Source organism: Aethalodelphis obliquidens, unplaced genomic scaffold (assembly GCF_003676395.1).
Source record: "Aethalodelphis obliquidens isolate GAN/ISIS:26980383/991018 unplaced genomic scaffold, ASM367639v1 scaffold1, whole genome shotgun sequence".
In the NCBI taxonomy this organism is placed as follows: Eukaryota; Metazoa; Chordata; class Mammalia; order Artiodactyla; family Delphinidae; genus Aethalodelphis; species Aethalodelphis obliquidens.
Genome location: NW_020837945.1, coordinates 108,111,561 through 108,128,627, shown reverse-complemented (window position 1 = coordinate 108,128,627; position 17,067 = coordinate 108,111,561). Strand labels below are relative to the sequence as shown.

At 40.5% G+C, this 17,067-nt stretch overlaps 1 protein-coding gene across 1 annotated transcript in view; it reads left to right on the top strand.

The window, feature by feature from the left end:
* LOC113629879 (vomeronasal type-2 receptor 1-like) overlaps positions 1-16,680 on the top strand; it is a 32,378-nt gene extending 15,698 nt beyond the window's left edge. Inside the window, 4 exon segments of the mRNA XM_027124835.1 lie at positions 13,630-13,753; positions 15,602-15,642; positions 15,644-15,932; positions 15,935-16,680. Of these exon segments, the coding sequence (XP_026980636.1) occupies positions 13,630-13,753; positions 15,602-15,642; positions 15,644-15,932; positions 15,935-16,680 (1,200 nt within the window).
* The last annotated feature ends 387 nt before the right edge of the window (positions 16,681-17,067 follow it).

The window sequence follows — 17,067 nt, the reverse complement described above, 5'->3', positions numbered from 1 at the left end:
CTGCTAATCCCAAACTCCCAATCCTTCCCTCCCCCACCCCCCCTCCCTCTTGGCAACCACAAGTCTGTACTTTGTATCTGTGAGTCTGTTTCTGTTTCATAGATATGTTCATTTGTATCGTATTTCAGATTCCACATATAAGTGATATCATATGGTATTTGTCTTTCTCTTTCTGCAATGAACATTGGGGTGAAAGTATCTTTTTGAATTATGGTTTTCTCTGGATATATGCCCAGGAGTGGGATTGCAGGATCATGTGGTAGCTCTATTTTAAGCTTTCTAAAAAAAAATTTATTGGAGTATAGTTGCTTTACAATGTTGTGTTAGTTTCAGGTGTACAGCAGAGTAAATCAGTTATACATATACATATATCCACTCTTTTAGATTCCTCTCCCATATAGGCCATTACAGAGTATTGAGTAGAGTTACCTGTGCTATACAGTAGGTCTTTATTAGTTATCTATTTTATATATAGTAGTATGTATATGTCAATCCCAACCTCCCAATTGAGCCCTCCCCCCCCATTACCCCCTGGTAACTGTAAGTTTGTTTTCTACATCTGTAATTCTATCTCTGTTTTGTAGATAACTTAATTTGTATCCTTTTTTAGATTCCCCATATAAGTGATATCATATGATATTTGCCTTTCTCTGTTTGACTTACTTTGCTCAGTATGACAATCTCTAGGTCCATTCATGTTGCTGCAAATGCATTATTATTATTTTTTTTAAGGCTAAGTAGTATTCCATTGTATATATGTACCGTATCTTTTTTTTTTTAACATCTTTATCGGAGTATAATTGCTTTACAATGGTGTGCTAGTTTCTGCTTAACAACAAAACGAATCAGTTATATATATACATATGTTCCCATATCTCTTCCCTCTTGCGTCTCCCTCCCTCCCACCCTCCCTATCCCACCCCTCCAGGCGGTCACAAAGCACCGAGCTGATATCCCTGTGCTATGCGGCTGCTTCCCACTAGCTATCTACTTTACGTTTGGTAGTGTATATATGTCCATGCCTCTCTCTCGCTTTGTCACAGCTTACCCTTCCCCCTCCCCATATCCTCAAGTCCATTCTCTAGTAGGTCTGTGTCTTTATTCCTGTCTTACCCCTAGGTTCTTCATGACATTTTTTCTTCTTAAATTCCATATATATGTGTTAGCATACGGTATTTCTCTCTCTCTTTCTAACTTACTTCACTCTGTATGACAGACGCTAGGTCTATCCACCTCATTACAAATAGCTCAATTTCGTTTCTTTTTATGGCTGAGTAATATTCCATTGTATATATGTGCCACATCTTCTTTATCCATTCATCCAATGATGGACACTTAGGTTGTTTCCATCTCCGGGCTATTGTAAATAGAGCTGCAATGAACATTCTCTACATGACTCTTTTTGAATTTTGGTTTTCTCAGGGCATATGCCCAGTAGTGGGATTGCTGGGTCATATGGTAGTTCTATTTGTAGTTTTTTAAGGAACCTCCATACAGTTCTCTACAGTGGCTGTATCAATTTACATTCCCACCAACAGTGCAAGAGGGTTCCATTTTCTCCACACCCTCTCCAGCATTTATTGTTTCTAGATTTTTTGATGCTGGCCATTCTGACTGGTTTGAGATGATATCTCATTGTAGTTTTGATTTGCATTTCTCTAATGATTAGTGATGTTGAGCATTCTTTCATGTGTTTGTTGGCAATCTGTATATCTTCTTTGGAGAAATGTCTATTTAGGTCTTCTGCCCATTTTTGGATTGGGTTGTTTGTTTTTTTGTTATTAAGCTGCATGAGCTGCTTCTATATTTTGGAGATTAATCCTTTCTCCGTTGCTTCATTTGCAAATATTCTCTCTCATTCTGAGGGTTGTCTTTTGGTCTTGTTTATGGTTTCCTTTGCTGTGCAAAAGCTTTGAAGTTTCATTAGGTCCCATTTGTTTATTTTTGTTTTTCTTTCCATTTCTCTAGGAGGTGGGTCAGAAAGGATCTTACTGTGATTTATGTCACAGAGTGTCCTGCCTATATTTTCCTCTAAGAGTTTGACAGTTTCTGGCCTTACATTTAGGTCTTTAATCCATTGTGAGCTTATTTTTGTATATGGTGTTAGGGAGTGATCTAATCTCATACTTTTACATGTACCTGTCCAGTTTTCACAGCACCACTCATTGAAGAGGCTGTCCTTTCTCCACTGTATATTCCTGCCTCTTTTATCAAAAATAGGAGACCATATGTGCGTGGGTTTATCTCTGAGCTTTCTATCCTGTTTCATTGATCTATCTTTCTGTTTTTGTGCCAGGACCATACTTTCTTGATTACTGTAGCTTTGTAGTATAGTCTGAAGTCAGGGAGCCTGATTCCTCCAGCTCTGTTTTTCGTTCTCAAGATTGCTTTTGCTATTCGGGGTCTTTTGTGTTTCCATACAAATTGTGAAATTTATTGTTCTAGTTCTGTGAAAAATGCCAGTGGTAGTTTGATAGGGATTGCATTGAATATGTAGATTGCTTTGGGTCGTAGAGTCATTTTCACAATGTTGATTCTTCCAATCCAAGAACATGGTATATCTCTCCATCTATTTGTATCATCTTTAATTTCTTTCATCAGTGTCTTATAATTTTCTGCATACAGGTCTTTTGTCTCCTTAGGTAAGTTTATTCCTAGATATTTTATTCTTTTTGTTGCAATGGTAAATGGGAGTGTTTTCTTGATTTCACTTTCAGATTTTTCATCATTAGTGTATAGGAATGCCAGAGATTTCTGTGCATTAATTTTGTATCCTGCTACTTTACCAAATTCACTGATTAGCCCTAGTAGTTTTCTGGTAGCATCTTTAGGATTCTCTATGTATAGTATCATGTCATCTGCAAACAGTGACAGCTTTACTTCTTCTTTTCTGATTTGGATTCCTTTTATTTCTTTTTCTTCTCTGATTGCTGTGGCTAACACTTCCAAACCTACGTTGAATAAGAGTGGTGAGAGTGGCCAACCTTGTCTTGTTCCTGATCTTAGTGGAAATGGTTTCAGTTTTTCACCATTGAGGATGATGTTGGCTGTGGGTTTGTCATATATGGCCTTTATTATGTTGAGGAAAGTTCCCTCTATGCCTACTTTCTGCAGGGTTTTTTATCATAAATGGGTGTTGATTTTGTCGAAAGCTTTCTCTGCATCTATTGAGATGATCGTATGGTTTTTCTCCTTCAGTTTGTTAATATGGTGTATCACGTTGATTGATTTGCGTATTTTTTTTTTTTTTTTTTTTTCTGTACGCGGGCCTCTCACTGCTGTGGCCTCTCCCGTTGTGGAGCACAGGCTCCGGATGTGCAGGCTCAGCGGCCATGGCTCACGGGACCAGCCACTCCACGGCATGTGGGATCTTCCCGGACCAGGGCACGAACCCATGTCCCCTGCATCGGCAGGCGGACTCTAAACCACTGCGCCACCAGAGAAGCTCTGATTTGCGTATATTGAAGAATCCTTGCATTCCTGGAATAAACCCCACTTGATCATGGTGTATGATCCATTTAATGTGCTGTTGGATTCTGTTTGCTAGTATTTTGTTGAGGATTTTTGCATCTATGTTCATCAGTGATATTGGCCTGTAGTTTTCTTTCTTTGTGACATCCTTGTCTGGTTTTGGTATCAGGGTGATGGTGGCCTTGTAGAAAGAGTTTGGGAGTGTTCCTCCCTCTGCTATATTTTGGAAGAGTTTGAGAAGGATAGGTGTTAGCTCTTCTCTAAATGTTTGATAGAATTCGCCTGTGAAGCCATCTGGTCCTGAGCTTTTGTTTGTTGGAAGATTTTTAATCACAGTTTCAATTTCAGTGCTTGTGATTGGTCTGTTCATATTTTCTATTTCTTCCTGATTCAGTCTTGGCAGGTTGTGCATTTCTAAGAATTTGTCCATTTCTTCCAGGTTGTCCATTTTATTGGCATATAGTTGCTTGTAGTAATCTCTCATGATCTTTTGTATTTCTGCAGTGTCAGTTGTTACTTCTCCTTTTTCATTTCTAATTCTATTGATTTGAGTCTTCTCCCATTTTTTCTTGATGAGTCTGGCTAATGGTTTATCAATTTTGTTTATCTTCTCAAATAACCACCTTTTAGTTTTATTAATCTTTACTATCGTTTCCTTCATTTCTTTTTCATTTATTTCTGATCTGATTTTTATGATTTCTTTCCTTCTGCTAACTTTGGGGTTTTTTTTGTTCTTCTTTCTCTAATTCATTTAGGTGCAAGGTTAGGTTGTTTATTCGAGACGTTTCCTGTTTCTTAAGGTAGGAATGTATTGCTATAAACTTCCTCTTAGAACTGCTTTTCTGCATCCCATAGATTTTGGGTCGTCGTGTCTCCATTGTCATTTGTTTCTAGGTATTTTTTGATTTCCTCTTTGATTTCTTCAGTGATCACTTCGTTATTAAGTAGTGTATTGTTTAGCCTCCACGTGTTTGTATTTTTTACAGATCTTTTCCTGTAATTAATATCTAGTCTCATAGTGCTGTGGTCGGAAAAGATACTTGATACAGGTTCAATTTTCTTAAGTTTACCAGGGCTTGATTTGTGACCCAAGATATGATCTATCCTGAAGAATGTTCCATGAGCACTTGAGAAAAATGTGTATTCTGTTGTTTTTGGATGGAATGTCCTATAAATATCAATTAAGTCCATCTTGTTTAATGTATCATTTAAAGCTTGTATTTCCGTATTTATTTTCATTTTGGATGATCTGTCCGTTGGTGAAAGTGGGGTGTTAAAGTCCCCTGTTATGACTGTGTTACTGTCGATTTCCCCTTTTATGGCTGTTAGTATTTGCCTTATGTATTGAGGTGCTCCTATGTTGGGTGCATAAATATTTACAATTGTTATATCTTCTTCTTGGATTGATCCCTTGATCATTATGTAGTGTTCTTCTTTTTCTCTTCTAATAGTCTTTATTTTAAAGTCTATTTTGTCTGATATGAGAATTGCTACTCCAGCTTTCTTTTTGTTTCTATTTACATGAAATATCTTTTTCTAGCCCCTTACTTTCAGTCTGTATTTGTCTGTAGGTCTGAAGTGGGTCTCATGTAGACAGCAAATATATGGGTCTTGTTTTTGTATCCATTCAGCCAATCTGTGTGTTTTGGTGGGAGCATTTAGTCCATTTACATTTAAGATAATTATCGATACGTATGTTCCTATTCCCATTCTCTTAATTGTTTTGGGTTCGTTATTATAGGTCTTCTCCTTCTCTTGTGTTTCTTGCCTAGAGAAGTGCCTTTAGCAGTTGTTGTAGAGCTGGTTTGGTGGTGCACAACTCTCTCAGCTTTTGCTTGTCTGTAAAGGTTTTAATTCCTCCATCAAATCTGAATGAGATCCTTGCTGGGTAGAGTAATCTTGGTTGCAGGTTTTTCTCCTTCATCACTTTAAATATGTCCTGACACTCCCTTCTGGCTTGCAGAGTTTCTGCTGAAAGATCAGCTGTTAACCTTAAGGGGATTCCCTTGTGTGTTATTTGTTGTTTTTCCCTTGCTGCTTTTAATATGTTTTCTTTGTATTTAACCTTTGACAGTTTGATTAATATGTGTCTTGGTGTGTTTCTCCTTGGATTTATCCTGTATGGGACTCTCTGTGCTTCCTGGACTTGATTAACTATTTCCTTTCCCATATTAGGGAAGTTTTCAACTATAATCTCTTCAAATATTTTCTCAGTCCATTTCTTTTTCTCTTCTTCTTCTGGAACCCCTATAATTCGAATGTTGGTGCGTTTACTATTGTCCCAGAGGTCTCTGAGACTGTCCTCAGTTCTTTTCATTCTTTTTTCTTTATTCTGCTCTGCAGTAGTTATTTCCACTATTTTATCTTCCAGGTCACTTATCCGTTCTTCTGCCTCAGTTATTCTGCTATTGATCCCCTCTAGAGTATTTTTCATTACATTTATTGTGTTGTTTTTCGTTGTTTGTTTCATCTTTAGTTCTTCTAGGTCCTTGTTAAATGTTTCTTGCATTTTGTCTATTCTATTTCCAAGAGTTTGGATCATCTTTACTATCATTATTCTGAATTCTTTTTCAGGTAGACTGCCTATTTCCTCTTCATTTGTTAGGTCTGGTGGGTTTTTATCTTGCTCCTTCATCTGCTGTGTGTTTTTCTGTCTTCTCATTTTGCTTATCTTACTGTGTTTGGGGTCTCCTTTTTGCAGCCTGCGGGTTTGTAGTTCCTGTTGTTTTTGGTGTCTATCCCCAGTGGCTAAGGTTGGTTCAGTGGGTTGTGTAGGCTTCCTGGTGGAGGGGACTAGTGCCTGTGTTGTGGTGGATGAGGCTGGATCTTGCCTTTCTGGTGGGCAGGTCCACGTCTGGTGGTGTGTTTTGGGGTGTCTGTGGACTTATTATGATTTTAGGCAGCCTTTCTGCTAATGGGTGGGGTTGTATTCCTGTCTTGCCAGTTGTTTGGCATAGGATGTCCAGCACTGTAGCTTGCTGGTCGTTGAGTGAAGCTGGGTGCTGGTGTCGAGATGGAGATCTCTGGGAGATTTTTGCCATTTGATATTATGTGGAGCTGGGAGGTGTCTTGTGGGCCAGTGTTCTGAAGTTGGCTCTCCCACCTCACAGGCACAGCACTGACTCCTGGCTGCAGCACTAAGAGCCTTTCATCCACACGTCTCAGAATAAAAGAGAGAAAAAGTAGAAAGAAAGAATTAGTAGAAGTAGAAAGAAAGAAAGAAAGAAAGAAAGGTGGGAGGGAGGGAGGGAGGAAGGAAGGAGGGAAGGAAGGAAAAAAGAAAGAAAGAAGATAAAGTAAAATAAAATAAAGGAAGATAAAATATAATAGTTATTAAAATATAAAAATAATTATTAAGAGAAAAAACAAACAAACAAACAACAAAAAAAAACGGACGGATAGAACCCTAGGACAAATGGTGAAAGCAAAGCTATACAGACAAAATCTCACACAGAAGCATACACATACACACTCACAAAAAGAGGAAAAGGGGAAGAAATCATAAATCTTGCTCTCAAAGTCCACCTCCTCAATTTGGGATGATTCGTTGTCTATTCATGTATTCCACAGATGCAGGGTACATCAAGTTGATTGTGGAGCTTTTATCTGCTGCTTCTGAGGCTGCTGGGAGAGATTTCCCTTTCTCTTCTTTGTTCTCACAGCTCCCAGGGGCTCAGCTTTGGATTTGGCCCCTCCTCTGCGTGTAGGTGGCCGGAGGGCGTCTGTTCTTCGCTCAGACAGGATGGGGTTAAAAGAGCAGGTGACTCGGGGCCTGTGGCTCACTCAGGCCGGGGGGAGAGAGGGGCACCGAGTGCGGGGCGAGCCTGCGGCGGCAGAGGCCAGCGTGACGTTGCACCAGCCTGAGGCGCACTGTGTGTTCTCCCGGGGGAGTTGTCCCTGGATCCCAGGACCCTGGCAGTGGCGGGCTGCACAGGCTCCCCGGAAGTGGGGTGTGGATAGTGACCTGTGCTCGCACACAGGCTTCTTGGTGGCGGCAGCAGCAGCCTTAGCGTCTCATGCCCGTCTCTGGGGTCCGCGCTTTTAGCCGCGGCTCGCGCCCGTCTCTGGAGCTCCTTAAAGCAGTGTTCTTAATCCCCTCTCCTCTCACACCAGGAAACAAAGAGGGAAGAAAAAGTCTCTTGCCTCTTTGGCAGGTCCAGACTTTTCCCCGGACTCCTTCCCGGCTAGCCGTGGCGCACTAACCCCCTGTAGGCTGTGTTCTCGCCGCCAACCCCAGTCCTCTCCCTGCGCTCCAACCGAAGCCCGAACCTCAGCTGCCTGCCCCGCCTGCCCTGGCGGGTGAGCAGACAAGCCTCTCGGGCTGGTGAGTGCTGGTCACCACCGATCCTCTGTGCGGGAATCTCTCCGCTTTGCCCTCCGCACCCCTGTTGCTGTGCTCTCCTCCGCGGCTCCGAAGCTTCCCCCTCCGCCAGCCAGAGTCTCCCCCCGCGAAGGGGCTTCCTAGTGTGTGGAAACCTCTCCTCTTTCACAGCTCCCTCCCGCTGGTGCAGGTACCGTCCCTATCATTTTGTCTCTGTTTATTCTTTTTTCTTTTGCCCTACCCAGATACGTGGGGAGTTTCTTGCCTTTTGGGAGGTCTGAGGTCTTCTGCCAGCGTTCAGTAGGTATTCTGTAGGAGTTGTTCCACGTGTAGATGTATTTCTGATGTATCTGTGGGGAGGAAGGTGATCTCCGCGTCTTACTCTTCCGCCGTCTTCCCCACATCTTCTTTATCTATTCATCTGTCAATGGACTTTTAGGTTGGTTCCATTTGCTGGCTATTGCAAATAGAGCTGCAATGAACATTGGGGTGCATGTGTCTTTTTGAATTATGGTTTTCTCTGGGAATATGCCCAGGATTGGGATTGCTGGGTCATATGATAGTTCTATTTTTAGTTTTTTAAGGAACCTCCATACTGTTCTCCACAGTGGCTGTATCAATTTACATTCCCACCAACAGTGTAGGAGGGTTCCCTTTTCTCCACATCCTCTTCTGCTGGAATGTTTCGATTTTCATTTTTTGTTTTCTTCCTATAGTAATCTTATATGGAGGCACAATTCTATCTTTAGTTGTTTCTATGGACAAGGATGTGGGTTTTAGGTGGATCACAAGTCTCTATTTCAAGACTGCCTTCTTCTGTTAGTAGAGTGCAGAGCAATTTATTTAAGAGATGACTTTTGTCTGGAAAGGGAAGGCTTAACTTGTCTTTTGATTTTATGGTTCACTCTTGTTTCTATGGAGTTCTTAATTTTCCTCTCTTACTTTTTACCCTTTCTATCACTTCTCCCTCTGTATACTTTCTGGTCTCACTGCAGGGGTGAAACCATCGCTTTGAGTCCCACCTTCAAGACCTTGCCCTATAGCCTGACATTTTCTTTCTAAGACTGTTTTGTCTACTCTCCAATAACCTTAGCTTGTCTGCTCCCCCTTACTCTTTTCTGCACAGTTTCCCCAGAGTTCCATCATTTCCCGTACACCTAGGGATGAGGAGGGAGCTATAGAGGTGGCCTTGCTGGAATTTAATGGCTATTTCTCTAGTTATAATTACTTTGAAATTTATAATATTTTCAGGCTCTTTATGATGCTGAAGTTGTGGTCATGTGTGGTTTTATTTACTCTTTTTTTCTTTTAAATCTGTATGGTGTTTTTCAGAGACTGTGTGGAAAGATTCACCGTTTAGTAGTTACTATTACCCTGGGACAACCCAGAAGTCCTTCCCTTCCCTCTCTGACCATAGTTCTGGAGGAACTTTATTTCTTCCTCCTTATTTTTTTCTTATTTATTCCCAGGGTCAAAGAATGTGAAGTAGGATTTACAAGTTCATAATATAATTTGATGTAAGGAACATTAGCTTCCAGTATATATATATATATATACACACACACACATGGGTGCATAGACATGTCAATAAGTTTTAATATATCATTCAAAAAATCCTTTATTGAGAAATTATAGGAGAAAAGGGTGAGTTTCATAACTTTCAAAATTCTTTAAAAAAATTGTTTTCAAAATCGTTCTGGAAAGCAGTGGATATGAGGTTTGAAGATTTGGTTGTAAAGTACTTACTCCAGATAAAAAGCTGTTATTTTCGTTCTTACTGTTATTAATACTGAATTATTATTCATTATTCATTATTATTACAATTTTAATTCCTCCACTTCCTATAGCAACAGGTGGGCTTTGCTCTGCAGAACTGCAGGTCTGAACATTTTAGAAGAGAAGCTAGAGACAGGGTGCCCTGGTTACACAATGTAAAGATAACACCTAGAGAAGCACTGGGGAAACCTCATCACTTACCAGACTGCTGAACTTTTTACCCTTAATGAAATATTAGTTCTAGGAGAGAAGAACTGTAGGGCTTTTGATATTCCAGTTTAGTGTTTATCTGTAGTGTTACAGTAAACCGATAGGGTGGTGGAAGAACATTGGCAATTTAATCTTCCATGTGAATCTTCTGGAGGAAGCAGCAGGAGTGAGAGAGAGCTATAAGTGGGTGTCAGGACAGCCAGCAGTTTTCCTTTGCTTCTTCAAGACATTTTTTGGGGGAGGATGTCTTTCTTCATCTTGTTTCTTATTCATGTATCTTCCCTCTTCTTGTGTGGCCCTTTTGACCTGGGATCTGAGATCCCCAAATAGTCTTCTGAATCATACTGGGAAAGGACATAAGAATACAAGAAAATTAAGATTTCCAAGCTCCTATGCTGTGCCAGATAGCAAGGGGATCTTTTTATCTCTTTTTTTAGTCCTTGGTTTTCCATGGGTATCAATAAACATATACAGACTCATGTATACTCATAGATACATACACACATACATACATGCATACACGCTAGTTCCTCCCTTTCTTAACCCGACCTTAAGCAGCTCTTGAATACATTTTGGCAGGATAAAAATCAAAACTTAGTGTTTGCCACTGTAGGGGCCATAGTTCTTCTGCATTTTATTTCTTTGGCTTAGAGCTGCTCTGTCCAATACATTTGTCCCTAGCCACATGTAGCTTTTAAAATTAAAATTAACTAAAATTAAAAATTTGCTTCCGTAGTCACATTAGCTACATTCCAAGTACTCAACCGCCACGTGTGGCTAGAGGCTACCATACTGGACAATACAGATATATAACACTTCCATCATTGCAGAAAGACAGAGCTGCCCTAGGCCTAGCATATAAACCACCTTCTGTGGCCCAGAGCCCTCTCCCTGAATGGGGCCTGAGACTCTTCCCTTTTGTATTCCTGGTGCTAGCCATAGAGCAGGTGCTCAGTATAATGTTTTGCATGAAACAAGAGAAGATGCTATTGCTTGTATAAGCAAAGTTCATAGAATGCTCATTCTACTAAAAATTGATAGAAAAATAGTAAAATGTACTAGTAGATTTCTATTTTAATAATGTTTCATTAGCACATAGTAATTTTATTTTTCTCATCTTTATTAAAATTAGGGTTATTTTTGGTTTTTTAAATAAATTTTATTTTATTTTTTCCCCCCGGCCATGCTGTGCGGCTTGTGGGATTTTAGTTCCCTGACCAGGGATTGAACCCATGCCATCCTCAGTGAACGTTCGGAGTCCTAACCACTGGACTGCTAGGGTATTCCCAAGGTTATATTTGTATAATGGAATTGGTTCAAATGTAATTCAGTACAAATTCACTAAGCATGTGCTATGAGTCGACCTCTGTGTTAAGCACTGCAAAAAGACCACTGCCCTTGCAGCACTTAAAATCTAATCATTAATTAATTGAACAGATATTTATTGAACACAATATTATATGTGCTAGACACTGTTCTAGGAACTGGGGATGTGTTAATGTACAAAACAGAACAAATCCCTGCCTAATGGGACTAACATTTCAGTGGGAAGAGACAGGCAATATACAAGATAAATAAATAAGTTATATAGTATTTTAATGGATGATAATGTTAGGGAAAGAAAAATAGCAGGGATTGAGATAGAGGGTGCTGGCGGGAGTGTTGTAATCTCACATGGTGTGGTCAGGGAAGGGCTCACTGGGGTGACATTTGAACGAAAACTGAAAAGACAGTGAATCCATGCATTATCTAGGGGGAGAGCATTCCAAGCAGAGGAAACAGCAACTTTTAAACCCTGAGGTAGGGGTACTTTTGGCATTTTAGAAGAACAGGAAAGAGTTCAGTGTGGCTGGAAAGAGTGAGAGAGAGAGGGTAGTGGGAGAGGAGGTAAGAGGGGTGAGAGAGGGTCAGATCACATAGAGCCTTGTGGGCTGTTGAAGGACTTTGGCTTTTACTCTGAGTGAAATGGGGAGCCACGGAAGAGTTTTGACAGAGGAGAGTCATGATCCAACTTAGAGTTTACAGAATTATTCTATCTGCCATGTTGCAAATAGACTGAAGGGGACAAGAGTAAAATCCACTGGATTTGCTGATGGACTGGCCTTGGAAGTGTCCTGCACCAACAATTAGTAGATGGTATAAGGCATGATTTAACTCATGATAATAAACTGAATATGGAGGTTGGTAAGCAGATGGGCCTGAGTGAAGGTATGTGTAGGCAAGTAATAGAAGATATGGTTGGAGATGATGGGTGAGACTAGTGGTGTCAGTGACAGAACTAGGGAATTCGGGAGGGGGAATAGGGTAAATGGGGGTAGTTTTGGACATGTTGAATTGGAGGTGATGGTGGAATCTCAGAGTAGGGACATGTTGGGAGTTTAGGATATGGAATTAGAGGTCAGGTGGGAAAAGTTGGTGCTACAGTCAAGTGTTGGATGTTCTTAGGTAGAGGTGCTGGTTGAAGACAAGAGAATGAATGAGCTGCTTTATATTGAGAGATAAAAGCAGAGAATCAAGGACTAGAGCCAAAAAAACAACAAACAAACAAACAACACCCACAGTGATGAGGTAGGTAGAGGAAGTAGAACCAACAGAAGAAATAAAAGGACCCAGTGGAAGCCAAGGGAGCCTGCATCTCAAGGAGGAGTTGATCAAGAGTGCCAGATGTCCAAGAGAGAGAAAGGAGAACGGTACTAGAGGAAGAGCTGTCAGACCTGGCAAGAAACATTTTAGTGAGGTGAGTGGGCTGGAAGCTAGATCATGAGGGTTGAGAAAGGAAGGGATACTGAGAAACAGAACAAAAAGACATCAGCTTACTGTGATGATTTTCAATGAAAGGTATATGGAGAGCCCTTTTCAGAACACTGGGTCAGGAGAGAGGAAATATAGTCATTCTGTGGTGATACACACACACACACGCACGCACGCACGCACGCACGCATGCGCGCGCACACAACCCTTTTAAGAAGCCTGTCTATTGTGTTTAGCAATACATACTTAAGTAATCTTACATACCATAACTGAGCTCATAGATTTCTGATATTTTCCATTGTTATCTAATTCAGTTTTATCTTGGGAAACTCAACATAGGAAAATTCTGATTTCCAAAATGAATCTTTTCACTTTCCAAAATGAATCTCTGCTTAATGGAGAAATACAGCTTCTCTTCTTTTTAAATAGGAAGCTCCTCATTTACATTTAGATATAAACCAATTTACAAACATTGCATTTATGGTGGGTTTCAATGTGCACAACCATGTAGAATGTAAAGGGAGACCTATGTTTACCACTGGGTTTTCTAAGCTCTTTTTGTGAGAAAATATTCCAGTGCTGTGCCTTGTCCACTTTTCCTTTTTGCCATACAATTTTCCACATGGAATAGACCTTTCACTGTTGTTTTCTACTGATTCTGTATGACACATCTTCAGACTGTGTTGGGATGACTTTGCTGAGAAGAAGTCTTTCTCAGGCACTCAAGATGATTCTTGGGATCCCCCCTCAAGCAGAAACAGACTTGACAAATTATCCTCTCCTCAGAGCCCCATGGACATGGAGCCTGGTCTGAGTCTTCAAGGTTAGAAAGAGTTAGGTTTGGGATTAGCTTTGATAATTTCTAGAATCAACCACAGGACTTTTCTAGAATCCCATTTCTAGAATCAACTATAGGACTTTTAGCAAAATTCCTCTAGGCTTTCCATGTTATTATTCTCTTTGTCTGTTATTCTTGACCAGCTATCCTGGGTTTCCCAAGATATTGCAAAACTTCCACAGAAATCCAGGTGGAAACTTTCTTAGCCTGGCAAGGTAGAGACAAAGGGCTTTGTTACATGCATTGTATTTATCTTTGCTAGCTTCCCCATTCAGTGTGTACTGACCTGTGTCAGCCTGGGACCCGGAAGGGAATTCGTCATGGGGAACCAATATGTTGCTTTGACTGTATCCTGTGTGTTGATGGGCATGCATCACAGGAACCAGGTAGAGATGGTCATTTTTTCACTGGTATTAAAATGGAAGGATATTAAACATGTTCGGGCAGAGAGGGCCTTGGGAGCCTTCTTTATAAATAGATGTGAACAACTTATGACAAAAATTATAATCCATCAAACTATTGGATGTTCTGTGCAGTGCAAAAAATTATAACATTACGTTTTTTAATATAAATTTATTTGTTTTTATTTATTTATTTATTTTTGGGTCTTCATTGCTATGCGTGGTCTTTCTCCAGTTGCAGCAAGCGGGGCTACTCTCCATTGTGGTGCACAGGCTTCTCATTGTGGTGGCTTCTCTTGTTGCGGAGTATGGGCTCTAGGTGCGCGGTCTTCAGTAGTTGTGGCATGTGGGCTCAGTAGTTGTGCCTCGCGGGCTCTAGAGCGCAGGCTCAGTAGTTGTGATGCACAGGATTAGTTGCTCCATGGCATGTGGGAATCTTCCTGGACCAGGGCAGTGTTAGTTCCAAAGCTGCTACATTTGGGAAAAAGACCAACATCCATGAATTTAAGAGGGGAAAAATTTTTTTAAATGATATGTGAAATATGAATACATGGGTTTGCAAAAAAAAAACTGTTTAGAATTATTTCAATTTCTGAAATAGATTAAATATTAGTTATGGAAAAATGTGAATGAGTAGTAAATAAGTGAATTACAGTTCTATGTTTTACAGAATTATCTCTAATTTAGAAATATAAGATTTAGAAGTACATCCCTAAAGGCAAAGACCATAATTACTCAAAGTCTGTAGGACAAGTGAATTCTATATCTACTGCTCTATGAATTTTTCACTACAACCTGTTGAACTGCTGTTCCTGACCAGAATTTTACTTGGGCTTGGTATGCTTAGCCCTATGGAGCATGTTGCAGCAGGTTTATTTTTGTCTCTACCTTCTGTTCAAGATAACAAATTGTATGTCTCTTGCCAAAAGGCCCTCTATAGCAATTTAGTTAAAAGAGGATTTTAAAAATGTAAAGTTTTCCACAAATGGAAAACAAGCACAAGGTAATCTGAACAACTCTTTGGACCCCATGTGGCCCAGTCTCTGCACAGAAACAACAAGAGGAGTCCGATCCAGCAGTCGGACGTGATTGAAAGGGAATTCCAGTCTTTACCTGCATCTCTCATAGGACAGTGAAGAGATCCATTTCATAATCTACCACAAATTCATCTCAGATTTTTTCTTACGTTGCAATATTCTCCTTTAGAGCCTCTGCCCAGCTAAATGCCCCAAAAGTTTTTTCAACCTTAGTCAATGTGGTTGTTGTTTCTGTTTCCTTTCTTCTAATTCTCAACCTTTCTTTACCTCTTCTCTCAAATCTGCATCTGGAGGGTGAGGAGAGGAAAGCTGAGTGGGCAAAGACAAAATTCTCTTCAGTAGGTGGAGGAGAAGCTGAATGAAAGATTGAAAACCCTTGTATTTTAATCAACCGTATCCCTGTCACAGTACTCTTAATTGTTTCACCTTAGTAGCTTTAATGTTCCCATATATTTGTGGATTGTTCTTGGGCTTATGAGGGTACACACCTCCCTTCTCAATTAGATAATTGGAAGAAAAAGAAAAGGCATCTTACTGAAAAAGGCCCATGCAGGAAGAGCTGAAACCAAGACGGGAGACTGAATTTCCAAAATTGAAATCAATTCTCAATCTGTAATGTTAGCTGCACACTCTAAAGACCATTTTATCACTGCTTTTTTTTTTTTTAGATATTATATATTCTCTATAGAAAATTTCAGTGAGTCTTGCATTAGGCTTTTGGCTCCTCTGGGCTATTCGCAGCTGAAGGGGACGAGTGGATTTCTTTGCAGTCAGTCCTCTGTTCTTTGTTCATTAGGTCAAAGGGAGTGTGAACAATGTGGTGAAGACTATTGGTCCAAATGCACAAAAGAGCGAGTGTGTGCTGAAAGAGGTGGAATTCCTTGCTTATGATGAGGTCCTGGGATTCACTCTTGTCATTCTCTCCATCTTCGGGGTGTTTGTGGTTTCGGCAGTCACAGTTGTGTATGTGATATACAGACACACTCTGTTCGTGACTGCCAATGACCGGGAGCCGAGCTTTCTCATTCAGGTTTCTCTTGTCATCACGTTGCTGTCTTCCATGTTCTTCATTGGCAAGCCATACATCTGGTCCTGTATGGCCCATCAGGTCACTCTGGCACTGGGCTTTTACTTTGCCTGTCTTGCATTCTTGGAAAGACTATTTCACTGTTTTTAGCCTACAGAATTTCCAAATCCAAAACCAGACTTATATCCATTCACTCTCTTTATTGGAAAATCATTGTGCTAATCTCTGTTCTAGTCGAAATTGGCATATGTACAGCCTACTTAGTATTAGAACCCCCAAGGGTGTACAAGAACATGGAATCGCAAAATATAAAGATTATTCTGGAATGTTATGAAGGGTCTGTAGAATTTTTGTGCTCTATATTTGGGATGGATGTCTTCTTGGCCTTGCTGTGCTTTCTTACAACCCTTGCGGCTCGCCAGTTGCTGGATAATTACTATGAAGGAAAATGCGTCACCTTTGGGATGCTGGTCTTTTTTATTGTCTGCATCTCTTTTGTCCCTGCTTACTTGAGCACCAAAGGCAAGTTTAAAGTGGCCATGGAAATATTTGCAATCTTGGCATCCAGCTATGGTTTATTGGGTTGTATATTTGCTGCCAAGTGCTTCATTATTTTGCTGAGGCCAAAGAGGAGCACGGATGAAATTGTTGGTGGAAGAGTTCCCACTGTAGATAAGAACATCCAACTGACTTCAGCCTCTGTGAGCAGTGAGAACAATACCATGGTGTCAACTGTTCGGATGAGTAGAGTAATGGGTTGCATGTGTCCCTCAGAGCTGCAATGGTGGTATGGTTCAACATTCCCTTTCAGGTGGTTCCCACAGCAGCTGCCTGATGTTCTGGGGTAATTCTGAGGATTTGGGTTCTGGTAGTTTAGTCAAAGCATGGCATATGAAGTCTCATACCATTTATCAAGAATTCGAATAACTGTTACTATTTTTTTTAACATCTTTATTGGAGTATAATTGCTTTACAATGGTGTGCTAGTTTCTGCTGTATAACAAAGTGAATCAGCTATACATATACATATATCCTCATATCTCCTACCTCTTGCGTCTCCCTCCCACCCTCCCTATCCCACGCCTCTAGGTGGTCACAAAGTACCGATCTGATTTCCCTGTGCTATGCAGCTGCTTCACACTAGCTATCTATTTTACATTTGGTAGTATATATATGTCCATGCCACTCTCTCACTTTGTCCCAGCTTACCCTTCCCCCTCCCCATGTCCTCAAGT